At 55.0% G+C, this 26,381-nt stretch overlaps 1 protein-coding gene across 4 annotated transcripts; it reads left to right on the top strand.

Annotated features, from left to right (window-relative positions):
• On the top strand, window positions 1–26,381 carry POM121 (POM121 transmembrane nucleoporin). 4 transcript variants are annotated; one of them, XM_065572963.1, is made up of 13 exons: window positions 1–403; window positions 8,657–8,872; window positions 9,533–9,688; window positions 11,592–11,672; window positions 12,726–12,897; window positions 15,037–15,128; window positions 16,196–16,266; window positions 17,009–17,133; window positions 17,532–17,634; window positions 18,306–18,482; window positions 18,900–20,603; window positions 21,397–21,525; window positions 22,118–26,381. In XM_065572963.1, exons 1-13 carry the CDS (start codon window positions 39–41, stop codon window positions 22,210–22,212), a joined length of 3,486 nt encoding a protein of 1,161 aa, XP_065429035.1. In that variant the 5' UTR covers window positions 1–38; the 3' UTR covers window positions 22,213–26,381. The 4 variants fall into 4 exon arrangements, with proteins under 4 accessions (XP_065429035.1, XP_065429034.1, XP_065429036.1 ...); XM_065572962.1 differs by having other exon boundaries at window positions 18,303–18,482; XM_065572964.1 differs by lacking the exon at window positions 1–403 and adding an exon at window positions 788–810 and having other exon boundaries at window positions 18,303–18,482.

The raw sequence follows: 26,381 nt of genomic DNA, 5'->3' as shown, positions 1-26,381 counted from the left end.
GGCGGGGTGCTGCGGCGGGCGGGCGGCGCGGGGCCGCCATGTCTCGGGGCGGGCCGTGGCCGTGGCCGCGGCGGCGGGGCTGGCTCTGGCTCTGGCTCTGGCTGCGGGGCGCGGCGGCGGCGGCGCTGGCGCTGCTGGGCCTGGCCTGCCTGGGGCTGCGGGGCCTGGGGCCGGGCGCGGCGCTGCTGGGCGCGGCGGGGGCCTGGGGCGCCCTGAGGCCGGGCCCGGGGGGGCCGCGCAGGCCGGGACCCCGGGGCGCCCCCAAGCCGCCGGCCCAGAGCGCGGCCAACGGGGGCCCGTTCGCCATGGGCGGCCAGCTGGGCCGGGCCGAGCCGCGCCGCGCCGGGGGAGCCGGGAGCGCCGGGACCGCGCGGCCCGGCCCGAGCCGCCGCCTCGCCGCGGGGTAAGCGGGGATCGACCCCCCCCGGTCCTCCCTCGGGGCCCCCCCGACCCCCACCCGGTCCTTCCCCCCACCGACCCCCCCACCCCAACCCTCCCCGACCCACTCCCCATCTCCCGGCCCGAGCCGCCGCCTCGCCGCGGGGTAAGCGGGGATCGACCCCCCCGGGTCCTCCCGACCCCCCCCGGCCCCACTGACCCCCTCCCCCCACCGCCCCCCCACCGACCCCCCCCACCGACCCACTCCCCATCTCCCGGCCCGAGCCGCCGCCTCGCCGCGGGGTAAGCGGGGATCGACCCCCCCCTCCCGGGTCCTCCCTCGGGCCCCCCCCGCCCCACTGACCCCCTCCCCCCACCGCCCCCCCGGTCCTTCCCCCCCCCCCCCGGCCCGAGCCGCCGCCTCGCCGCGGGGTAAGCGGGGATCGACCCCCCCTCCCGGGTACTCCCTCGGGCCCCCCCGGTCCTTCCCCTCACCCCGACTCCCCCTCACTCCGACCCACTCCCCATCGTCCTCCTGATCCCCCCCACAATCCTCCCGCCTCCCCTCACCCCGGTCCCCCCTCACCCTGACCCCCTGAGCGCCCGACCCCCCTTCACCCCGACCCACTTCCCATCTCCCGGCCCGAGCCGCCGCCGCACCGCGGGGTAAGCGGGGATCGACCCCCCCCTCCTGGGTACTCCCTCGGGCCCCCCCAGCCCCACTGACCCATCCCCCCACCGCCCCCCGTCCTTCCCCTCACCCCCACCGCCCCCCCGACCCACTCCCCATCTCCCGGCCCGAGCCGCCGCCGCGCCGCAGGGTAAGGGCGGATCGACCCCCCCCCCCGGGTCCTCCCTCGGGCCCCCACTGACCCCCTCCCCCCACCCTGACCCCCCACCGCCCCACTCCCCATCTCCCGGCCCGAGCCGCTGCCTCGCCTTGGCGTAAGTGCGGACCCCCCCCCCACTATCCTCCCACTGACCCCCCCCACTATCCTCCCACTGACTCCTCCAGCCCGTACTGATCCCCCCATCCTCCTGCCTCCCCTCACCCTGTTCCCCCACTGATCTCCCTGGCCTCTCCTCACTCCATCTTCCTCACTCCAACACCCCCCCACTGACCCTCCTGGACTCCCCTCACCCTGACCCCCCCCACCCCTTCACTCTGTCCCCCCTCACCCCAGCCCCCCCACTATCCTCCCCGCCTCCCCTCACCCTGAGCCCCCTGGCCTCCCTTCACTCCGTCCCTCTCCGATCCCCCCCCCCCCCGGGCCTTCCCCCTCTGACTCCCCCACTATCTTCCCTGCCTTCACTTACCCTGCCCCCCTACTGACTCCCCTCAGCTTCCCCTCACCTCAACCTACTCCCCATCTCCTGGCCCGCCACCTTGCATTGGGGTAAGGGCTAACTTCCCCCCTGCCCTTCCTCCTTGCCCCCCACAACCTCCCTCCGAGGCACCTAGCCCATTTCCCTCATCCTGCCCCCCCACTCTTGACCTGTCTAGTTCCCCTCACCAGCCCAACACCCCTCAGCCCTTCCCCCTCACCCCTGCCCACCCCCCATCTCCCAGCCTATCCTGCCGCCTCATCTTGGGATACCACCCCCACACCAGCCCTTCCCCCCCACCCTGACCCCCCCTGGATCCTTGATCCACCCAGCCTCCCCTCACCAGCCTGACACCCCCCTGCCCAGCCCTTGCCCCTCACCTTCTGACCATCCCATCTTCCCTCCAGCCCAACCCCACTTCGCATCTTGGGGTAAGAGTGGACTGACCCTCCCCAGCCTTCCCCCTCACCCACTGATCCCCCCCAGCCCAACCTGCTACCTTGCCCCTTCACCTCTGATCCCTGAGCCTGACCTGCCCCTCCAACGCCCCCCGCACTCTCTCAGCTATGACTCCCCCATTGCCCCGTAGCCCAACCTGCCACCTCGCCTTTGGTAAGGACTGGACAGACCACCCCCCCAGCCCAACCTACCTCCTCAGGCCCCCTCACTCCTGCCTGTCCCATCATCCCCGGCTGGCCAGCTCCCCCTTCAGTCTGCTACACTCCCCCCAACGCGCCCCCCCTTCCCCTGCTCCCATTCTCAGCCTGGACCACTGCCTTGCCTTGCCCCAGCCCTCCCTGACCCTGCTCAGCCTATCCACTCCCACCACCCCCGTAGGCTGATCCACTCCTTGGCCTTTGGGTAAAGACCAGACTGCCCCCTCACCCCCAGCTTGACCTGCCAACTCTCCTTCAGGAAAGGACCAGACCTGCCCCCAGACCCTCCTAGCCCAACCCCCAGACTCCCACCCCACTGCCTTTCTTTCCGGTAAAGATGGGACCGACTTGCCCTAGCCGCCTCCTCCCAACCTCCCCATTCTTCCTGAGGCGTCTCCTTTGGGTAAGGATAGGACTGAACCCCCTCTCAGCCCTGCTCCCAGGGCTGCTCCATCCCAGCCCAACTCCTCATCCCCAACCCAATCCATGCTGCCCCCTCACTCTCCTTCAAGTAAGGACAAGATGAATCCCTCCTCCCCATTGCTCTCTCCCCAAGCCCCATTGGAAGGGGGGGCAGCCCCCTTTCCATTATCCTCATGTCCTTGCTGTCCCTCCTGGCCCCCTCAACCCAACTCCCATTCAGCTTTCCTTCGCCCTGCTACCCCAACCCTTCTGGGGAATGCCCCCTCTTCCTTCCCCACTGTCTGATCACCCCCCTCCTGTGCTGCTCCTGGAGCACCCCTTCTTCCAGCATTGGGCAGCAGGCCCCACCTTGGAGCTGGGGAGGGGGGTGGGTAGGTTCCCTGCTTTTGGTGGGTTCTGGGGCTAGGTCTCTCCCCAAGCACGTGTCTGCTCTGAAGGTACCAACTTGGGAAGAACATCCAGATGGTTTACCTCCCTCCTAGTATCAGGTCTGGGGAATGCAGGCAGGTAGCAGAGAGCTGGCCCCACAGTGTGTGAAGCCCCCTTTTCCAGGCAGGAGAGGAAACCTTCTTTTTGCAGGGCATTCTCTGTGCAGCTCTGTGGGGCGCTTGGGCTGTGTGGGGTTCTACCCCACTCCATACAAGCTCCTAAGCAATCAGCTGGTTCAGGAGGGGATGGGTGGAGCAGCTGGGAGGGGGGACTTCCCCACTTCTCTCTCTGATTTTGGTCAGGTTTCATGGGGATTTTTTGCATTTCTGCAGCATGTTGCAATGGATACTGTGTACACAGGGTAGTCGAGAGCTCCAGGGCGTTATCCCAACATGGCAGGGAGTGGGTAATGCTTTGGGCCCTCAGGTTGCTGTTTCCTTAGGCTGGCATGGGTGGGCAAAAATGGGCTGAGCGCAGCAGCATCTTAGGGAAGGAATGTTCTTAGCATCCACATGTAAGCTCTTTGGGGTAGGGAGTAGACCACCTTGTGGTGTGTGTGTACAGCGCCTAGCACAATGGGGTCCTGGCCTTTGACTTGGGCTCCCAGTAACACCTGCTGCTGTTACTACTAATGATGTAAATAGCGATGGCCTCTCACTCCTGTTCTCTAAAGTCTTGGCCACACTTACCACGTATAGGTTCTTAAAGTGCAAAACCTCTGTTTATAATGGCTAACAGAGCTTGTGCCCGTTACATGGATCTCCTGCAGCCTATTTACCAGCACGTTAACCATGTTTGAGTCCTGGCTGTTGAAAATAGTTTCGCTGTAGTATGGCAGGGCACAAACTTTGTTAACCAGTTCTTAGAATTGGGTCTGCTTTGTGCTTGGTGGGGCTGGGGCATTGCTGAGATGCAGGCTTGATGACTCTGGTGCAGCCCCACAATAGGAGCTGGTAGCAGTTGCAGAAAGGAACCATGTGCCCATCCCCTCCCTTGTGATTATTACAGAGGAGTAGAGGCTGGGAAACAAATCTAAGGGAGGCAGAGACCCCTTTCAGCCAAGACAGCAGGACTGGGAAATTCCCTTTGAAAAACATCCTGGGATTGCTGCTGTGTCGTTACTCCTGGGGGAATTCTGCACCACTGCGCATGCGCAGAATATATGTCCCCGCAGATTTATTTGATTCCCTGCAGAAAAATGACTTTCTGATGGGGAAGCAAAGGGAAGTCACAGAGTGGTCATGCGACCCTTCTCAGCAATATGTTTCAGGTGCCCAGGGCAGCTGGCAGAGAGGTAAATCACTGTGGGGCAGGAATCAGGACTGGGGAAGACCCAGATGACGGCTCCTACCCTACACTGGCTCAGCTGCTAGTCTGGGCTGGGGAGGACTGGACTTCCTCTTCCCCTGCATGGCAACTAGGGCCGGGTCAGACCTACCCCCAGATTTCTCCCCGGGCTGCAGGAAGCTCTGCAAACTCCCCGCCACCGCTTCCTGCATGCATTGCTCCTCAGTTACGGGGGAGGGATCCCTGTATGGGGAGCAGCTCCCCCATCTGCCCAACCCCATACATCCAGACCCCCTCATACTCAGACCCCCACGCCGAGCCTCACCCCCCCCCCCCGCACTCAGAACCCCCATGATGAGCCCCACTCCCCCAGCATCTGGACCCCCCAGATCTGCCCCTGCTGAGCCCCAACCACTTTCACCTGGATCCCTCTGCAGACTCCCATTACCATTGCACCCAGAACCCTCGTCCCCGTGTATCCCGATCCCCTCTGTACCCAGATCCCCCACTGAGCCGCCCGCACCCAGATTGCCCCAAACAGAACCCTCTCAACCCCCAACTAGATCCCCCACACTAAGCCCCTCCACACTTGGATCCCACCTTGCTGAGCCTACTTGCCCACACTTGGTGCACCTGCCATGGAAGTGCAGGGCCCTGGGGTGTTTCTGGGGCAGGCCGGGTCCTTGTGCCATGTCAGGGTTGGGTGCAGCCTCACGCTGAGTCTGTGTCCCGGGGAGGAGCTGCACAGTGATTTCCCACCTCGGTGCAGCCAGGGACCTGTGCTCCCCAAGGCCATGCTGGAGCCTCCACATTTATTTGACAAATAAAATTTGCAAAATTTTAAAATATTGTATGCAGAATTTTAATTATTTGGCACAGAATGCCCTCAGGAGTATATTGTGGAAACAGACGGTATGGAGTGAATTCACATCCTGCCCAGAGACGGTCTTCTGCAAGACTGGCCTAGGGTCGAGGCACCTTGGTTTATTTTGGAGTGGCTCCTCTCTCCACTTAGTTCAAGCCAAAACGTAGATTTTGCAAGAGACTACTACAGAGGTTGAAATCTGAGGTTCTGTTTTCAGAGCTGCATATTTCTCCTGTTCCTAGCAGTGAGTCAACTTTCATAAACTATTCCTCCCCACCTCATGAGTACCAGTGACTGGGTTGCAGCTGGAATGTTTGTCTCTCTGGAGTTGTGGGAGAACTGCTTACCCAGAGTCACTGCCAAGTGATGTTTCATTGGCTTCCTATTCAATAAGCTGGAGGGGGGGAATCTCCAAATAGATTAGTATTTGTTTGGTGCTGCCACATGCTAATGGTTCTGTGGATGTTTTCCCTGCTGTCTGCCCCATATTCCGAAGCTGGAAATAGTCAGACGATCCTGATGGATTTTACTGCACCAACATCTTTTCTACAAAGAAAGTGTAGTTCCGAAGGGCAGTTCTCACCAAAAATGGCTGTTTTGCCCCAATCCCCTACTGTAGCAGAAGCGTTCCCGTTTTTAGGACGTCACATCCCCTATCCATACAGCCCAATCTGCCCATCCCAGAGAGCATAAATCCCCACGAGGTCTGCCTTCTCCTGAGGATGGTTTAAAAGGATGGGCAGCTGGATTTTAGGAGTGTAGACAAACTGGTGTATTAGGTCATTAGGTGCACATGAGGAGTGGGGAGTGGATGATTACTGCTTTGCACTGGAATATTTAAAGGCCTGTAAATCCTCTTCACTGACAGAAGGCTCAGTATGGCCTTGATGCTTGCTTGTAACTCTGGCTGGCTCTTCAGAATGTTGAGGGGGGAGATTGGGGGATTGCATGGACCACTGCGCCCCCCCCCCCATGCATGTTTGTAATGTACTCAATGATTTTTTTGCCTCTGTCTTCACAAACAAGGTCAGCTCCCAGACTGCTTCACTGGGCAGCACAGTATGGGGAGAAGGTGACCAGCCCTCTGTGGAGACAGAAGTGGTTCGGGACTATTTAGAAAAACTGGACGAGCACAAGTCCATGGGGCCGGATGCACTGCATCCAAGGGTGCTAAAGGAGTTGGCGGATGAGATTGCAGAGCCATTGGCCATTATCTTTGAAAACTCATGGCGATCGGGGGAGGTCCCAGATGACTGGAAAAAGGCTAATGTAGTGCCCATCTTTAAAAAAGGGAAGGAGGAGGATCCGGGGAACTACAGGCCAGTCAGCCTCACCTCAGTCCCTGGAAAAATCATGGAGCAGGTCCTCAAGGAATCAATTCTGAAGCACTTAGAGGAGAGGAAAGAGATCAGGAACAGTCAGCATGGATTCACCAAGGGCAAGTCATGCCTGACTAACCTAATTGCCTTCTATGAGGAGATAACTAACTCTGTGGATGAGGGGAAAGCAATGGATGTGTTATTCCTTGACTTTAGCAAAGCTTTTGATACAGTCTCCCACAGTATTCTTGCCAGCAAGTTAAAGAAGTATGGGCTGGATGAATGGACTATAAGGTGGATAGAAAGCTGGCTAGATCGTCGGGCTCAACGGGTAGTGATCAACGGCTCCATGTCTAGTTGGCAGCCGGTTTCAAGTGGAGTGCCCCGGGGGTCTGTCCTGGGGCCGGTTTTGTTCAATATCTTCATTAGTGATCTGGAGGATGGTGTGGACTGCACTCTCAGCAAGTTTGCAGTTGACACTAAACTGGGAGGAGTGGTGGATACGTTGGAGGGTGGGGACAGGATACAGAGGGACCTAGACAAATTAGAGGATTGGGTCAAAAGAATCCTGATGAGGTTCAACAAGGAGAAGTGCAGAGTCCACGTAGGACGGAAGAATCCCATGCACCGCTATAGACTAGGGACCGAATGGCTAGGTAGCAGTTCTGCAGGAAAGGACCTAGGGGTTACAGTGGACGAGAAGCTGGATATGGGTCAACAGTGTGCCCTTGTTGCCAAGAAGGCTAACGGCATTTTGGGCTGTAGAAGTAGGGGCATTGCCAGCAGATCGAGGGACGTGATCATTCCCCTTTATTCGACATTGGTGAGGCCTCATCTGGAGTACTGTGTCCAGTTTTGGGCCCCACACTACAAGAAGGATGTGGAGAAATTGGAAAGAGTCCAGCGGAGGGCAACAAAAATTATTAGGGGGCTGGAGCACATGACTTATGAGGAAGGCTGAGGGAACTGGGATTGTTTAGTCTGCAGAAGAGAAGAATGAGGGGGGATTTGATAGCTGCTTTCAACTACCTGAAAGGGGGTTCCAAAGAGGATGGATCTAGACTGTTCTCAGTGGTACCTGATGACAGAACAAGGAGTAATGGTCTAAGTTGCAGTGGGGGAGGTTTAGGTTGGATATTAGGAAAAACTTTCACTAGGAGGGTGGTGAAGCACTGGAATGGGTTACCTAGGGAGGTGGTGGAATCTCCTTCCTTAGAGGTTTTTAAGGTCAGGCTTGACAAAACCCTGGCTGGGATGATTTAGTTGGGAATTGGTCCTGCTTTGAGCAGGAGGTTGGACTAGATGACCTCCTGAGGTCCCTTCCAACCCTGATATTCTATGATGCTGACAATGTTAAAGCATTAATCAGAATTATAATAAGAACTCAACTATTTAATGCCTTCACACCTCTCCTGCTCTTGAGAAAGGGTCACAGAGCCAAGATGATTCACAGAAAGATAAACCGAGGTCCTCATCACTTAGGCCATGTCCATATTGACCAAGGGCACCTTGTTTTAGTACCCCTCTGGCAAGAATACTGCTCTTACCCAAGGTCGTCTTGGCCAGTATAGGTATGACTTTGCGGTTACTGGCTTTTCGAAGAGGATGGTTGTTAGCCTTAGTGCCCAGGCCAGGTTCTAAAGTATTGATCACACTTTGTTTCCCTAAATTCTCCTTGAAGTTTAAACTGGTATGGTATTTTCTTGCTGTTGTGTGTCGTTGCTGTATGGAGATGCATGCTCCGCCTGTGTAGATAGTGTGTAATTCTGGTCACTTACAAATTGTTGGGGGTAACTGTTTGTAATAACTAAAGCAGCCGTTTTCTGAACCTTTCTAGTTTTTCCTTGCAACAAATAATTGCAGCTTCATAGGCTTAAACTCATTTGATCCCTTGCAATGCGTGGAGTGTCTTGGGGTTAGCAAGAGGTACATTAGCTGGCCGGCCACTTATACCCTGTGTTCTTTCTCTGCAGGGATCACCTGACTCCACCAACTCCCTTTGCGCTGACTCCTCGGCGCCGGTATCCAATTCAGCAGGCCCAGTACTCCTCGTTGGGGGCCCTGCCCACGGTATGCCTGGATGGCTACCAGAGGAAAAGCCTGCTATCTGCTCGCAACTCCAACATGGTGCACAGCCCGGTGACAGTGAAGATTGCACGGCCGGACAGCAACCTGGCCCGCTCTCCACTGTGAGTACAGCTTCATCAGTGGCCCTTCAGCATCCCACTGCACACGTGGTGCACATGTGGTACACGTGTACAGCCAGTGCTCACAAACACACTTGTATCTTATGTGTTAGAGGCACTGAGTGCTGTGCAGAGTAGTAGGGGCCCTCTCACCTGCAGATCCCTGCTTCTCCCAGATCCGGCACTTACTGGTAGCAAGCAGATTATATCTCCTGCGTGGTGACTTGCTCTGGATGCACTGAGGGAGTGTGTGCACTGGTGGTTGCACTTATGCATCACTTCACACTACTTACAGCCCTGTAAAACCTCCCCTTAATTAATCGCAGAGGGGAGAGTAGCCTGCTTGGGGAAAATGGGTTGTTCGCTCTTCCGTTTGGTCGCTTGATGCGCTCTTCCCTGAGGGAGTGTCTGTAGCTCATGGCCCTGTAGTCTTTTAATCCCCATCTCAAGCATCGCTTTATTGCCATGGAAAGGATTATGAGGTCACAAGTTAGTCCTGAAGCTGCATTGGTGATGCTGCCTAGATTATTTCTCTTTCTTTAGAGGGGGGCCAGTCTTCAGATGTGCTGGGCTGTTGGGGTTCAAGGCGCAGGGGGGTGCAGCACCACTAATGGGGAGGAGGTGGGTGCTCACTCTCCCGTAACTCATGGCTTTACATTGCAGCTTGGAGCAGCTGGTTTCACCAATGGCCTTGTCGTGCAATAGCCCCCTGGACCCATGTGCAAAGGAGACTGTACTGAGTGCCCTCAAAGAGAGCAGGAAGAGGGCTGTGGAGGAGGAGGACCAGAGTTTCCCCAGTGGTCAGGAGAACAAAAGAAGGTAATAAGTTCGTGGGCCTGGGTGCCAGCTTCGTGTGTCTGAAGCAGTGCTGTAGATGTGCCAGGTGCTTCGCTATCCGCATAATGGATATACGGGCAGCACGCCGGCTGTGATCATGGGAACAAACAGCTGGCCTTTCCGGTGTGGCCAGTAATCTGAAACACAACTTTGGTTTCCTCTTGCTGACCAGCTTGAATAGCAATCTGGTATCTGTGCCCTTCCAAGAGAAGCCTAGAAGACTTCTCTCTTGAGGAAGAGGAAAAACATTCTGTTTGGGTTTCTATCGGGGAAGTTTCAAATGCCAAGCCTGGTCCCCCCTGCTTAGGTGGAGGTCTTTGACAGAGGCCTGGTGTGTGGATTGAAGGCTATCTCAGCACTTGGTTGAAGGGGTAGAGGAGTTGGAATCCTAAAACAATCACTTCCAACTGCTCGAATTCTTAAGTCTGGTTTCTTAACTTCCATTTATACATAACCACCCCTTCCTCTCACTTCACCAGGTCTCGCTTCCATATTATTTTTATCATAAACCAATCAGTTCTCCAGTCAGCCTCAGTCTTTGGAGAGAAATGGGATACACGTATCCTGAATTTCTGATGTAAAACAAAACATGACCATTTAAAATCTGTTGAGATCTCCTTTATATATCTCAGTGAGCAAAAAAGCATGCGTGTTTTTCCTTCAAGAAATGATGGGGGGAAATATTCCCCCGTTTCCATTTGTTAAGGTTAATGAGAACACCAGACTTTAGGTCTCAGACACACAGCTGCAGCAGTATCTTTCCCCAGGATTTTAGGAAGGAGTAGGATATAAATCAGTGGATGCCATCGTCTTTCTGGTGGAGCCCTCCTGCAACTGCCCTAGCACAGCTGTTTTCCTTCTGTCCATTTCTGTATGTGTGGGTTTAACTTGTCTTGTGGCTCCCCATGTCTGTCCCTTGCTTGCCATGAGGCTGCAGGCTGCTTGCAGTGGGGGAGTCCATTGGGGCTGGGTTATATGGGCTCTTGCAGATGAATTGAGTGCGAGAGAACCAGAGAAGAGAAGCTTGGGCTTATGAGATACTGTGTGTCTGTCATCCTGGATGCTGCTTCTGACCCCACAGTTAGATGTCAGTTTGAGAGCCCGGGTGATGAGTGGCTTTCAGGGAGCAACCAGTCGCTTTTCCCATTGCTGCAAGAGCACACTTTCAATTGGAGTTGTAGTGGCTTATGCAGCTGTCTCCTCTCCCATTGCTCTTCTCTGTACCTCTTGGACTGGTAAATGTCTGGTCCCACCTCCCAAGGGGTGTGTGGCGGGGGACACAGGATGAATATGATCCTATAAAGAGTGGTAGGGGGTGAGCCTGGACGTTGACACTTTATTCTCCTTTCTGACATTGGCTCCACAACTGTGTAACAGTAACCCATTTCAAAGCACTTAACCTCCTCACGCTCCCCCGCTGGCTGTCTAGGCAGAAAGCTCACTGCTCAGTGACTCGTCAGCTACGTCCTATCTTAGTACCAACACTCTGAGGCCACCTTTGTGCTGCCAGCGGTTATGCCTGGCACGTGGGCAGCAGCTGGTGTGGCTTGCACCTGAGAGAAATGCAGTCAAGCTCGGCAGTAGAACTGACCAGAGGATGAGGATTCTCTTTCAAGGCAACTTCCAAGGTTTTGACATTTGTTTTCATTCCACGTTGGAACAAAAACTAAAACTTTTGAACATATTCATGAAAACAGAATTCTGTCAGTGTTGATTTTCAGATGAAAACATGGGTGGGGCGGTCTGTCTGGTCATATGTCTGTCTAGTTAGGGCAATGGGTGGGATGTAGGAGTTCTGGGTTTCAGAGTGGAGATTTTCCTCAGATTGCTGGATTGTGTGGGTCCTTCTGAATGCTGAGGATTTCCTCATGTCTTTTTCTTGCAGACGCCATGACAGCAGTGGCAGTGGGCAGTCTGCGTTTGAGCCTCTGGTAGCCAATGGAGCCCCAGCTTCTCTGGTACCCAAGTAAGTGCCTGTCAAACTGTAAAGGGTCTAGTGTTGGCTAAAGGGCAAAGCGAAAAGGCTCCGCAGACTTGGCCAGTCGAGTGGAGGCCAGAGGAAAAAGCACTGTGCTTTTCCTTCCTGAAGTGCAATTTATTGAAATAGGCGGGGCTAGAGCTGGGGTTCCTGTCCTGTGACCCAAGCTCTGCACCCTGACTGGGGGAGAAAAGACCTCTGGGAGGTGTCCAGTGCTGTGCTGGATTCGCTCTGTATGGAGTGGAGCTTGGCCTGAGCTGCTGGCAGCCCCCTTGTCAAGATCTCGGTTGCACAAGCTGAAAAAGGAAAACTGAAAACCCTGCCCCTCCCTCGTCCAGACTAACCCATCAGAGAGAGGGGCTGGGTGGGAGACTCCCAAAACATGTGGATTTGGGGATTGCATGAAATGAGAACTGGGCAAAACTGTTTTGGTGAATAGTATTAACTGAAAAACACATTTTTCAAGGCACCAAAATTGTGTGTGAATTTAAGTTAAATTCAGTGAATAGTTTCAGCCAGGAAAAATGGAAAATCTTGAAAGTCAGAGCTGTTTTTTTTTAAATAGTTAAATCTCTAAACAAAACATCAGGTGCTAAACACCTGAGAACAAAACATTTTTGTGTGAAATGAGACAAACGCCTGAGATGAGACTCTCCGTTTTTTGTTTTGATGAGAAAAACAAAAAATTAAGCTTTGGTTCAAATCAAAGTAAACTTTTTTGGGTCAGCCCCTAAACTGAAAATTCAGTGATTTACTTAGCTTCATTAAAAAGCAACAGAGGGTCCTGTGGCACCTTTGAGACTAACAGAAGTACTGGGAGCATAAGCTTTCGTGGGTAAGAACCTCACTTCTTCAGATGCAAGATGCACTTCTTGCATCTGAAGAAGTGAGGTTCTTACCCACGAAAGCTTATGCTCCCAGTACTTCTGTTAGTCCCAAAGGTGCCACAGGACCCTCTGTTGCTTTTTACAGATTCAGACTAACACGGCTACCCCTCGGATACTTAGCTTCATTAGTAACCTTCTCTCCCTCTTTCTCTAGGCCAGGCACTTTGAAGAGGGCCCTCGTTTCCCAGTGCCTAGATGATTGCTTGAGCAAGAGATCGCGCACTTCTTCCATCAGCTCCATGAACAACACATATGCTGGTGGGATTCCCAGCTCCATCCGCAATGCCATCGCTAGCTCCTACAGCTCCACCCGGGGACTCTCGAAGGTAGGTCACAGCATTTCTAATAAAACCCCTGGAATTCACAAGAGACACGGTGGTTTGGGGTGGCATGGCCTTATGAGAATAAGGCAGCATTGCCAGGTGACTGGCAGTAAACCTGAGTAGTCTTTCTCCGGCTTCATGCAGCACAAACACCTTCCGCAGAGCATCTCAAGCAACATGCCCACCAGGAGGCAGTGCTTCGCCATCCTCCAGCGTTGGCTAAAGCCAAGGGGTGTCATGGAATAGAGCCCCCTCAAACAGACCAGAACACACTATGATTTCCTTATGATTTAGTTTGTTGGATGGTGCTCAATTCGGATTGTTCTAGGTAAAACAAAAGATAAAATCAGAACCATTCTCCTGTCATGCCTCCCTCTTTCAGGCTGCAGTTGGCCAATGTTTGAGTCCAGCATTTTCAGCTTTGATCCAGGGCTCCTAAGCAACTGCTAATTTCCAAAAAAAAAAAGGTGTTGAAATGACTTCTTTGTCATCAGACAGGACTGTAAAACTGCTGATGCAGCATAAGGGGTAAACAGTGAGGTGGCAACATTTGCAGCTGATACTACTCAAGATAGTTAAGTCCCAGGCAGATTGCGAAGAGTTACAAAGGGATCTGTCAGAACTGGGTGACTGGGCAACAAAATGGCAGATGAAATTCAATGTTGATAAATGCAAAGTAATGCACATTGGAAAACATAATCCCAACTATACATATAAAATGATGGGGTCTAAATTAGCTGTTACCACTCAAGAAAGAGATCTTGGGAGTTGTGGATAGTTCTCTGAAGACATCCACTCAGTGGGCAGCGGCTGTCAAAAAAGCGAACAGAATGCTGGGAATAATTCAGAAAGGGATAGATAATACAGCAAATGTCATGTTGCCTCTATATAAATCCATGGTACACCCACATCTTGAATACTGCGTGCAGATGTGGTCACCCCATCTCAAAAAAGATATATTGGAATTGGAAAAGGTTCAGAAAAGGGCAACAAAAATTATTAGGGGTATGGAACGGCTTTCGTATGAGGAGAGATTAATAAAACTGGGACTTGGAAAAGAGATGGCTAAGGGGAGATGTGATTGAGGTCTATAAAATCATGACTGGTGTGGAGAAAGTAAACAAGGAAGTATTATTTACGCCTTCTCATAACACAAGTATGAGAGGTCACCAAATGAAATTAATAGGCGGCAGGTTTAAAACAAATAAAAGGAAGTATTTCTTCACACAATGCACAGTCAACCTGTGGAACTCTTTGCCAGAGGAGGTTGTGAAGGCCAAGACTATAACAGGGTTCAAAAAGGAATTAGATAAGTTCATGGAGGATAGGTCCATCAGTGGCTGTAAGCCAAGATGGTCCGGGATGCAACCCAATGCTCTGAGTATCCCTAAGCCTCTGACTGCCAGAAACTGGGGCTGGACGATGGGATGAATCACTTGATAATTGCCATGTTCTGTTCATTCCCTCTGAAGTATTTGGCACTGGCCACTGTTAGAAGACAGGATACTGGGCTAGATGGACCATTGCTGTGACCCAGTATGGCCATTCCTGTTACGATTCCTGTAGGACATGTTCCCTAGGTTCAGTCTCGCCTGAAATGTGTCCCTTTCAATGGAAAAACGCTACAGTCAATGAGGTAGGCGTGATGGTATCTTGTGCGGTGTTGCTGAGAACACAGCCTGCTCTTGCCAGAGTAACTCGATGTGTGCTCATGGGTCTAGGGTATGTCTACACCGCAGTGAAAAACCTGCGGCAGGCCTGTGCCGCTTACTCAGGCTCTCAGGGCTCCAGCTAAGGGGCTAATTGTGGTGCTGACATTCGGGCTCAGTCTGTAGTGCGCAGGCTCTAGGACCCTGCAAAGTGGGAGGTCCCAGAGCTCTGGTTGCAGCCCAATCCCTAACCTCTACACCACAAATAAACGGCTCTGTGAGTCCAAGTCACCTGGCACGGGCCAGCCAGGAGGTGTCTAATTGCAGCATACACATATCCTAAGGCTCTAGTCTCTTCACCAGCCAGATCATTGTTGCTTTATTCGTTACAAAGGGGACCAATACAGCCTGTGGGGCTGGCCAGGAACACAGGGCATTTAGCTTCCTGGTGTGAATTACCTTTTGATGGTCTGTCTCTCTCTCTGGGTTCCAGCTGTGGAAGAGAAGTGGCCTGAATACTTCCCCTCTCTCCAGTCCGGCATCTTCCCGCTCTCAGACTCCGGAGAGGCCTAGCAAGAAAGCCAGGTAACCCAGCTGTGCTTCCAGTTCAGTGCAGCTCGCGCTCGTTGCTGATTCAGTCTAAACAGATGTTGGGGGTATCGTTCTAGCGGTATCCTGTGTGCAGACGCCAGTCGGGAGGGGGCAAGGCATGGCCAGGTGGGGCTGGTGAGGCGTTTTGGACTGCCCTCTTCTCTTTCCCCAAGTCTTAACCTCTGTGTAAGCCATCTACCTTGGGGCACTCCAACCCTTTCCTTCCAAGCCGTCTTGTCCCCTGAAGTCTGGCTAACTGCTCTCCCTTGTCTTCCTGCTGGCGGCCTAAGGAGGCATTGCACTCCTTCCATTCTCCAGTGTCAGTAACTGTGTCCTGCCTGCCCTGCGGCTGATACGGGCTTCCGGGCTGGTGACTTCCCATGCTGAGCACAACCTGCTGCTTTTGCCCATTTCCTTGACCTGGATTGTTCCCATGTCTGGGGCTGGGAGAGAAGAAAGGGCCCATTGCCATTTTGTTAACTAACACCCACCTCTGCTGCTCCTAAGGACTCCGACATAGCTGTCCAAGGGATAGAGAGGCACCTGTCTGCTTCCAGCCTCCTGTCTTAGTGCTCATCCCTGTGCAGCAGGGGGGGGTGTGGGTGTGTGTGTGGCACATCAGTCGTAAAACAAATGTTGAAACAGGCTGTTTTCCCAGAATATTCACTGTGAATGTTTGGGTCTAAAGCAAAATGACTCACAGGCCAGCAAAATGTGGGCCCCACAGTGATGCTCTGAGGTTAGCTTTGCCTCTGCAAAGTGCTGGAGGGTTTGTGTGCAATTCTTCCTTTGCTGTTATGCCAGACTTCTCCATTGTCCCAAGCTCTGGCGCACGAGCGTTCGCCTTTTGTCTCCAGGCACTGTCAAACTGTTTGGGCTAGAGGCAGCGCTGTGCTCAAGGCACTGGTCTTACCAGTGGTTGGGTAATTTGCTTGTGGCTTTCAAGATGATCATTCATGGCTCGTGGGTTGTGTTAAATCTGTCCTGAAATGTTTGCAGCCCTCCGAGAGGAGGTGTGGCGGTGTGAACTGGGCCTAACGGGCTTTCTCCTGTCTCTGCAGGGAGGAGGATCCTCACTGGTCCAGCACTTCTACCCCTGTAAAATCTGACAAGGAGCTGCAGACAGAGAAGGGTGAGTGGGGCAGGGTAGGGCTTGCAAAGCCACTGGGGATGCGGGTTTGGCTCAGGCTCTGCAGCTGCCTTGTAAAGGAAAGGCTGCTGGAGAGTAAGAGGAGGCAAAAGTTGGCACCTTCTCTGGAAGTAAGATTTGAGTGAGATCTAGAAACGGGGTAAGCCAGGTACAAGGCACAGCAGAGGGGACAGGATGATGCGTCTCCACCAGGTTCCAAGCTGAGCAATGATAGGCCCCTCCCTGTTTCCTCTTGCTGGTTCAATTGAACAGCGTTCATCATTTGCTGTCCTAAGTGGGGAAACAGCTCCCAGGCTTCCCCCCACTGGGGGCTGAGTGTGGGTGATAGAGAAGTAACCTCAGGTCTGGTTTGTGTGTTGGGTAGTGGAGCACTTTGAGAGGATGGTGCACAGCTGCTCTGAGTTACTGAATGGGCTCTTCAGAGCACGTCCTGGAGCAGTCTGTTCCACGTCCCTGGGAGTCTTCGCACAAGCTGCCTCCTCGGTTTGCAGGTGTGGCCAGCCATTCACCCAGGACCCCTGGGCCCTGTACTCAGCTTGGCCCTCTGTCTGGCTCTGTGCTCCGAGGCAGGGTTATCTGGAGACAAGTCTCTCCTCCTTCCCCCCCACCCCTCTGACAGAAGGGCGGTGAAAGCATCAGTAAGCAAGTTCCTATGACAGGGTGTGCGAACTGAGCCCCTCCTCCATCTGGAATCCCCACTTTTGATTGGTTCCTCCCATACTAGCTTTGGAGACTCCTGTGCGGAAGAAGCCGAGTTCCTTGACCTCGCCGTCCATGTCGGGGAGCAGTGGGAAACGCAAGCGGAAGATCCAGCTGCTTTCTTCTCGCCGAGGAGACCAGCTTAGCCTGGTACGTTGCCTCCACGTAGCCCTTCCTGGGCACCTCTGGCAGTGGAATACCCTGCTGTAGGTCCTCCAGGAGTGGGGGGAAGCCTAACCTGGCTGCCCCAGGGATAGGAGCACCTGCCCTTTGTGGGATGGGACGTGAAGCCAACCCCAGCTCCTGGTGTCTGGGGAGCTGCTTACTGCTGGGCCTTTCCTGGGCAATACTCTGGCCCACTCCGCACCAAGCTAAAAACAACCCCAGACCATGTGCAATTAGTGGGCGAAACAGCGGAGTAGGGATTCGAGTGGCAGACTCTGCTTTATAGCAGTCGCTGCTCAGTGGCGTTACCGTGAGTTTGGCTGGGTTCTGCCTGCCTCCTTGAGGAAGGGACTAAGCTCACGCTGTTGTTCCTCCCTTGGCAGCCCCCACCCCCTCAGCTGGGTTATGCTGTCACAGCAGAGGACTTGGACGCGGAAAAGAAGGCAGCACTGCAATGGTTCAACAAAGTCTTGGAGGATAAGACGGGTAAGGACCCCTCTCATTTAGGAGGTGCAATTAGTAGGATACTTACAGTAACTTAATGCTGTAAGCAAGAAACTGAAGGAAACACCCATCCCATAGATGTCTAAGGCCAGAAGGGACCATTATGGTTAAGGATACGAGTCCATCACGGATTCCATGACTTTTGGTGACCTCTGCAACTTCAGCCCCAGGCGGCGAGGGGTTTGGGCGGTGCGGGCCTCGGGCTTCTATGAATTGTTTATTGACTGTGACCTTACTACAAATATCCCTGACAAAATCTTAACTTTAATTATGGTCATCTGGTGTGATCACCTGTGTAACACAGGCCAGAGAACATCACCATGTGAGTCATGCATCATACCCAGAGAGCTGCCTTCTCCCAGCGGCTAATGAAGTTAGATTTTCTGCCACTCTGGGTCCTGAGGAGAACTTCATGAATGACACCTCCTCCCCCTCCCCCCCCCCCCCCCTTGCAAACCTGGGGCTTTTATGTGAGTCCTCCAGATCCTGGAGTGGGGGTGAAGTCCTTGGATCTTTTCAGGAATGTGGAGTGTCCTCCTAAAGTCACTTGACTGCGTCAAGCTCTGGTTCCATCTGTAGCTGCCCCTGCATAGTTGGGAAGCCCTGCTAATAGCAAACTGTCTAAGCATGTTGTTTTTCTTGCTCCCCAGCAGCAGATGCCACCCCAAGCACTGCTGCAGAAACCACCCCTGCATCCAGGCCTGTGTCATTCACACTGACATCTACTGGGCCTACATCTGTTTCCTCGGCCCCCCTGGTCGCCGGCGCTGGGTCACTCCTGGAGAGTCTGAAGAAGATGCAGAGCAGGCAGAGTGCTCTTGTGCTTTCAGGTTAGTGATGTGGTGAGGGGAGATGGGAGAGCAGTGGGAATGGCCTCTGGGGGTCACTAGTCAGTCCCAGCTGGGAGGTGCAATGTTGCTTCTCCCTGACACAGCTTATAAACAGCTGAGTGCAGGAAATCCCAAATGGCATTTGATTTAGTGCATCCATAACACCTCCCCAACCCAAAGTGGAACAAGAGTGGCGCAGGAGGGACTCCAGGGGAAGCCATCAGGGTTCTAACTTGGTGGCTCACCTCGTCACGCAGAGCAGTGCTGTTTGGGTCTGGGATTTGCCCCAGGTAAGTCTGTCTTGGTGGCAACTTGATTCTCTCTCCCAGCCCACCAAGTCGACGTCCTACATCACACAAATCAAACTCTGGTAATGAGCCGTCTGTTCATCTGTAAATGATTTTCCCTCTTCCACAGATTCGACTGGGGCTGCAGTGACCTCTCAGCTGCCTCTGACCGTTCCCACGGTGTTGCCGGATTCAGGTTCACTCCCTGCAACCGCGTCCGACTCCAAGCCTGCTCCGACACTAAACTTGCTGGCTCCCTTGGCCCCTCCCTCCTCCACTGCCCCGCCTGCCAGCAGTGTGAGCAACCTGGCGATTCCAGCTTCCTCTGACCTGGGCCAGACCCCCACCAAGACGCCCTCCCCCCCTAAACCCAGCATTCTCTTTGGGATGCTGAGCACACCGCCAGCCAGCCAGCCTGGACCAGCGGCAGCATCCGCCGCGCCCGCAGCCGCCCCCATGTTCAAACCCATCTTTGGCACCCTGCCAAAAAGCGAGAGCGTGGCGCTCTCCGCAGCTGGCACCTCTCTGGCCGTCGCAGCATCTACCAGCCCTGTGCCTCCCTCGACAGCGTCTTCCTCCGCCGCCCCCACCACATTCAAGCCCATCTTCGGGAACTTAGCAGCTGCTGCTGCACCTATAGCAACAGCGTCTCCTTTCACATTCAAGCAGACACCTCAGCCAGCCCCAGCTGCTGATCTGACAGCAACTTCCACTACAGACCCCACCTCTGTCTTCCCCGGCCTCCCCAGTGCTGTCTTTACTACTGCAGCCACCGCCGCCAGCACGCTGAGTGCCACCACTGACGCCACCACAAAGCCAGCCTTCAGCTTTGGACTGGGCGTGCCACTCGCCGCCAATGCCTCCAACAGCACGACGGTCACCGCGCCCGTCTCCAGCAGAGCAAGCCAGCCGTTCCTGTTCGGAGCCTCTCCAAACCCCGCCCCCAGCACCGCAGCCAGCTTCACGCCTACCACTCCCATCTTCCAGTTTGGAAAGCCTGCAGCCCCCACCGCCCCCACTACCAGCGTTCCCGCAGGCTCCACCTTCGGCCCAGCGTCCTTGAATGCAGCACAGGCTGCTCCCAGCACCACTGCTGGCTTTAGTATCTTTGGGGGCACAAATCTGACCTCTTCTACCCCCCCAACCACCAGTCAGTCAACGCTGTCGTTCGGTTCCTCCGCTGCTGCATTTGGTGGTTCCTTTGGAACAGGTGCAAAACCGCCCCCTCCGTATCCTGGTGCAGCTGGTCAGCCTGCGTTTGCCACTGGCACCCCGGAGAGTCAGCAGCCCACCAGCAAACCTGCCACTGGCCCCGCGAGCTTTAGTACCCCCGCTTTCGGCTTCGGGGCCTCTGCGGCTCACCCCGCAGCACCGCCGGCGTTCGGGAACAGCTCCCAGCCAGTTTTCGGAGGGACTAATACCCAAGTTTCCTTTGGCACCAACAGCTCCCAGCCAGCTTTTGGGGGCACTACATCCGTGTTCTCCTTCGGAACAGCCACCACTTCAACCGCATCAAGTTTTGGCTCCAACACCCAGCCTACAAAGAGCAGTACAGGTAGCATGGTATTTGGCGGAACCACCCCCTCTCCGTTCCCCTTCGGGGTGTCCAACCAGCAGAGCACTGGTGCCAGTGCCTTTGCCATGGGAGCGTCTGCCCTGAGCGGGGGCACCCCCTCAGTGGCGTTCAATTTTGGGGCTGGACAGAACGGATCGGCAAGCACAGCAACCCCCTTTGGTTCTTCCTTGACACAGAACACGTTGGGTGGCCAAAACCAGAGTGCGCCATTCGCCTTCGCTGTGCCTGGCACTCCTGACAGCAAGCCTGTGTTTGGAGGTAAGGTGCAGGGGAGGAAAGTCTGCTTAGCCCTGCTTGGGTCGAAGGCTGGGTCTCTCATTGGAGCTGGCTTGGGGAGGAAGTGGGAGGCTTGAGTGGATCTAGGCAGTGCCCTTGCTGTGCTTTATTCTCCCTTTATTCCTCACCCCTCTAAACTTAGGGCTGGCGCTGTTGATATTTTGCCCCTCTGCCATGAGCCATTCCTTGGGATCAGGAGAATCCCAGAGGACTGTTTCCAGTCTCCGCATAGACCGGGGACCACTCCGGCTCCTAGCAGTGTGTCTGCGAGGGCTGCATCCACATAGCCCAGCTCCGCTGGGGAAGGGTCGCTCTTCTAATGTACAAAGGTTTTCTTCCCCAGCCAGTAGAGTAAGCTCCCCCCAGGCTCTGCGAATCCCAGTCTGTTCTGTCTCATGGGTCTGCTGAGTGGAGGCTTTAGGAAGGGAGTCGATGGGAGATGCAGGAGCCAGTTTTCCCAGGAACTCAAGTGTTTCAGGGGGAGCGGGGAGGTTGTCGCCTTGAGAGAGGGGGAAATGGAAACCCTCTGGGGCTTGGGGGAGTGCACATCTCCTCTGCCTGTTGGGAGGCTGGGTGGGGATGTTCCGGCCTGTAGGACCTGTGCAGTCTGTTCTCGTCTTCTCCTTCTTCCCCTGGCTGAGCTGTACCCCCCCACCCCCGCACGCTGGAGCAGAAACTTCCCCAAAGTGCACAGGCTCCGATCCTGCTGTGGCCTTGACACAGACTCCCCGTCCTGCTCCTCTAGCCAAGGCTGACAGTGGTGTGTTGTTTTCAGGAACTCCCACTCCCTCCTTTGGGCAGACCACGCCTGCTCCAGGAGCAGGGCCTGTCGGGAGCAACAGCCTTTCCTTCGGGACCCCCAGCACTCCTGGGTCGGGCTTCGGAGGAGCAAGGCCTCCATTTGGTAAGAGACTTTCCTCATGGCTTCCTCTTCCCCCAGGCCTGCAACACAGGGGGTGGTTGGGGGTCAGTAGGAGCCCTGCCTCTAAAGCAGAGCCTGCTGTGGGCTGCACTGACTTCAGACAGGTTTCAGAGTAGCAGCCGTGTTAGTCTGTATCCGCAAAAAGAACAGGAGTCCTTGTGGCACCTTAGAGACTAACTATTTGTTAGTCTCTAAGGTGCCACAAGGACCCCTGTTCTTTTGACTTCAGACAGGCTCCCAGAGGTGAGTGTCTGTGGGCTGGCTGTTGGCTGGCTAGAAATATGTCTGACAGTCAGTCCTGGAAGACAGCCTTTGCCTCCCTGGGATGGTGGGGAAGGTTGGGTCGGGGGGGAGGACCGCATCCCCCTCGGAAACAGAACCTGTTTGGGGGGTGGAGGGGTGAGCTAGACTGGAGGAGAGTTCATTGCTTCACTTCAGCAATGTGATAGTGTGCGCTCACATTCGCAGGCCCCTGGGAAGCTAATGCTGCAATGGGCTTCTTGTGTAGCAGTGTCCACGTCAGACAGACAGGGTAAAGGCTGGCAGTCGCTCATGCAATCTCTCTTGCCTCTAGGACCATCAACCCCTGCGTTCTCTATCGGGGCAGGGTCCAAGACGGGGCCCCGTCAGCGGCTGCAGGCACGAAGGCAGCACCCCCGCAAAAAGTAGCTTCTTGGGTCTCCTGTTGGATCCTAGTTCCGGCCCAGCTGTGAAGTGGCCCAGCCACCTGAGCCAAGGATATCGGAGTTCTGACAAGGAGCCCGGGCCCCTAGCTCAGGCGCTCCTTTCGGAAATCAGTCGGAGACACTTCTGGGTGGCAGCGACTCCGACGCAGGACAGGATAAACCAAACCCTTCGTACTTGAACAGTTCCACAGCCGAGGCTGGATAAACTCTGTACATATCAGCAGCGTTCCTTTCCTCCCTTATTTCTCCAGGGCTCACAATGTGTAATTTCTCCATGGCTTCATCTAGCTGCTCCGGTGCTCTCCTGACCATACTGACAGTTCAGCCTTGCCCATCCACCGTGTACCGAGTGCGTGGAGTGGGAGCTGGCGGGGGGCAAGGGGAGGTGCCCATCTGCACGTTCCCTGTCTGTGCCTGAATGGAAACCCGCGTTCTGTCCCTTCGCTTGCTGTGTCCCTGCATTCCCCCTTGTAGCTTTGCTGGAAGTGAGGCTCTTCCCTCCAGGCAGATGCGTTCCCAGTCTGCCTCGTGGCTGCTGGTCCTGGAGGGGGGGTGTCCTCGCTGGCTCCAGAGGCCTTTCCCTGCACGGTGATCTCATGACCTGGTAAATGCACCTCTCCCCTTCCTCCTAAGGGACTCCAGCCTCTGGTTTGAACCGGCAGGTGCTGGCTTGCCAGCCATCTGGCCTGGGCAAGTCTAGTAGGTGGGACTGGCCCAAGTCCCTGTGTGTTAAGGAGGAACTCTTGGTGCTCCAGACAGACCATCATCGAGCTCCTGCATCTGCGCCTAATGCCCTGCTGTGAGCAATCTGCCTCAGTGCTCCCACGCAGACCCTGCAACTCAGCGTCTTGCCTCTGCTCGGGAACCCAGCCCACTGCCGGGGTAACCTAGCCTCTGCGTCCGCAAGAGCGGGAGGGTGGTGCCTCTGGTGCACCAGACGTGTTCTGCCAGGCCCCGGAACGAGCAGAACCCCTGCCCAGAGGAGGTGGGACGCTGCCACTTACTGCCCTCTCCCGTCGTGACGCTCCTGTGGCTTTCCCTGCTCCTGTCTGTTGTGCGCTTCGTATGTTTGCTCCTATTTGTTCGCTCATTGAATCGAGCTTGGAGGAAGAATTGAACCGTGTGAGTGGCGGCATGTTGGTAATGCCGGATTTGCTGTGTAAAGATTTTGCGGGGAGGCTGTCTCCTAGTGGGGGATGCGCCCTGCCTAATTGGGTGTTGAGAGTAGCATCATTGTGTGGCTACTAGTGCTGAGTGAACTCTGTATCTTAAATGTGATGACTGAAAGGATGGCAGCCTGGGGCGTGGGGGGGCACAGGGGGCTGGAAGGGTTCCCTAGGTCCCGGGCTGGCAGCCTCTTGGCTGTCCTGCCCTGCTCCAAGTCTGGCTCTTCTCTCCCCATGTCAAACCCAGCTGGCTCGTTACCCAGCCAGGGGTCTGTAGCACACGTCCCTTCAGTGCCGGGCTTGCCTAGGGCTGCACGGGGCTGTTGGCCCTGCCTGAAGCCACTAAAGGGAAAGAATCCCCAACTGACATGCTTAGGATTCGGCTTCTTGCCCCCTGCTCCTCCCTTAGCCCGGCTCCAGGGGCTGGGTGCTCATTTCCAGTCAGCGGGGGGCGCTCACGGGGCTGCCCCATATCTTGGAGCTCAGAGGGGAGAGGGCCAGGGCTTCTATTCCCTCTCCTGCCCGCAGCCTCTGGGGAACTCTCACTGGGAGGACGCCTTGTGTGCCTCGGGGAGAGGGGCTGACACCCCAAGGCCTAGGCCCCTTTGACCCCCCACGTTCCAAGAGTGACTCTGGCTGCCAGATCTTTTTACTACTCAGAGGTGTGAGTGTGTGTCTGCCGAATCCTAAATTAACAGATATTTAAACATTTTTTAAGAAAATAAAAATTTATTTTTATATTTAAGCTAAATTGCCTTTGAATTCCTTCAAGCTTGGTTCACTGAGGTGGTCAAAAGTTCAAAGCTGTCGACTAGGATTAGCTGTGCAGTTACCTCTGGGGAGGAGGAAGTGGTCCCTTGTAGGCCTGGAACCCCCCTGCCAGCCCTGGCAGGCTGGGCTAGCAGCCGGGAAGGGCAGCTAGCCCGTGGGGCAGGAAGGGCTGGCCTGCTCTGTTCGAGTGGGTGCATTCTCTTCCTGCTGGCAGGAGCTGCTCCTCCCCTGACAGTCAATGTTACATGAAATGTACTTAATTCTTTTATAATGTGATGTATGTGGATGTGACTAAACTTTTTTATTTTTCCTTGAGACGGAGGCTTGGGAGCTCTTGCACGTCAGAGAGAGTTGGGTTTTTTTTTATTTTTTTCTACCAGGAACAATGAGCCTCTCCTGGCTGGGGAGGTGGGACATGGGTGGAAAGTCTCTGGGCTCTAACAGCTAGGAGCTGGCTTCCTTTAGAGTGTGCGGGGTGGGGGTGTACTGCACTCACTCCTGCCCCTTCGGAGGGCTGTAGCTGCCTGGTGTTGGGCTATTTTTCTCCAGCCGTTCCTTAGGATACCAAAGCAGCCGTAGTGGGCCGTGGCGGAGCTCTGCCCGGTTGAGGGGCACTGCCCAGCCATGTAAACAGCACCAGCCCGGCCTTGCTGGAGTCTCATTTCAGTCGGACTCTTCGCACAGGTTTGGAAAATCAGGTGAAGGGGCTCGTACCTTAAAACTGCTCCCGAACCCCCGCCCCCAGCAGAGCCGTCTGGGCTCACGTGCTGTCATGTGGGGCGACCGTTCGTTCAGCGCTGGTGTCGGGCCTGGGCTTTCCCAACCTGCCGCTTTCAGGGGCGGGTGTTCGGAGGCTCTGGAGCGTCCCAAATCCACTGGGAATTGGGGCAGTTTGGCACTGACACGCTGTGACTAGTCTGTGGCTGTTGGTTCGTGCCGGCCTCGTAAGCGGGTGTCTTTGCTCACTGGCTTAGATACGAGAATTGCTGCTCCTAGCCAGAAGCGAGGGGAGTGGTTCAGTGTCAACCAGCAAGCAAAGCTCAGGTAGGTGTCGGTAGCTGCTATGCACTCTGCCGGCAGGCCTGCTCCCACACTCCTGTATTCCTTCCAGACAGGCCGGGAGGGAACCACCCGTCTGGTTACCTCGGCTGACTTTCCTCCACCACAAACCCATTCTGCCCAGCCTCCCATCTACCTTCAGTCCTGGCGGTGCTCGGCTAGAGGTGACGGACGAGGCAGAGGCCACGTATTAGTTTTCGGGCCATGTGTTCTGCTGCATTGGTGTGTAACTTACTGCAGCAGAATAGAAGGAGGAGGCCTCTTGCTCCTCAGACACAGCTGGGCTCCTGCAGGCTAGTTAAACTCTGGTGGGAGTATATTGCATCTGAGGCCCTGTTCACACCAGTGCAGTGCAAGGCATTTCAGAGCTGATCTCCAGGCTGTCTTGGTGGTCCACATCCGAGGCAGGCTGCTGGGGCTGGTGGAAGAGCCGAACAGAACGAGGGTGGGCTGATGGTCTGTATTTATGGAACAAATTATCAGCAGCTCAAAAGAGCCCCTTGCAGTGGTTTGTGCCCTGAAACAAACCATGTTCCTAATCAGTCGTCAGGGTGTGGAGGTTTACTTTGAAGCCTCTTTCAGGCTAGTCCAGTGAAAGAACCAGGGTAGGAAGAAGTAATAGGGTCCAGGTACCACCACAGACACTTCCTAGAGTGTTACCCTGGGCTGAGCCTGTCTTTACACTGGCCTTGGCCTAGTGCTGGTGCTCTAAACTACCAAGCAACTTAGCAGCAGCAGCAAGGGGTCACTTTGCGGTACCTTGGTTGGGTTTGTGTTTGTAAATGGCCCTTTCCTCGTTCTCGGACCCAATTACACCGGGCCTGAATTCTCTCCGCTCTCCCACCGTTCTCTGCTGTGATTCGCAAATACCAAAGCTGCCTAGTGACCAGGCCGCTGCTCTAAAGGACCCCATCTGCGTATTGCACAGAGACCTTCCGCTGCCCGGCTTCCTCTGTAGCTGGGTGAGAACGGTGGGTTGCAAACCCGAGTGGGCTGCAGTACGTGAATGTTGGGGGGGGAGGGGCGCCTGGGTTTTTTTATTACAAATGAAAACTTAGATCATTCCTGGTGCAACTGGTGGGGATTTTTAGTGTGAATGTGCAATTTTTTCCTTGCTTATGTCATTGATTTAAAATAAAAACAAAATTGTGCTCGA

The sequence above is a fragment of the Chrysemys picta genome, chromosome 19 (genome assembly GCF_011386835.1).
Source record: "Chrysemys picta bellii isolate R12L10 chromosome 19, ASM1138683v2, whole genome shotgun sequence".
Taxonomy (NCBI): Eukaryota; Metazoa; Chordata; order Testudines; family Emydidae; genus Chrysemys; species Chrysemys picta.
Note: the sequence above shows the minus strand (reverse complement) of the source record. Positions and strands in the feature narration are given on the sequence as shown.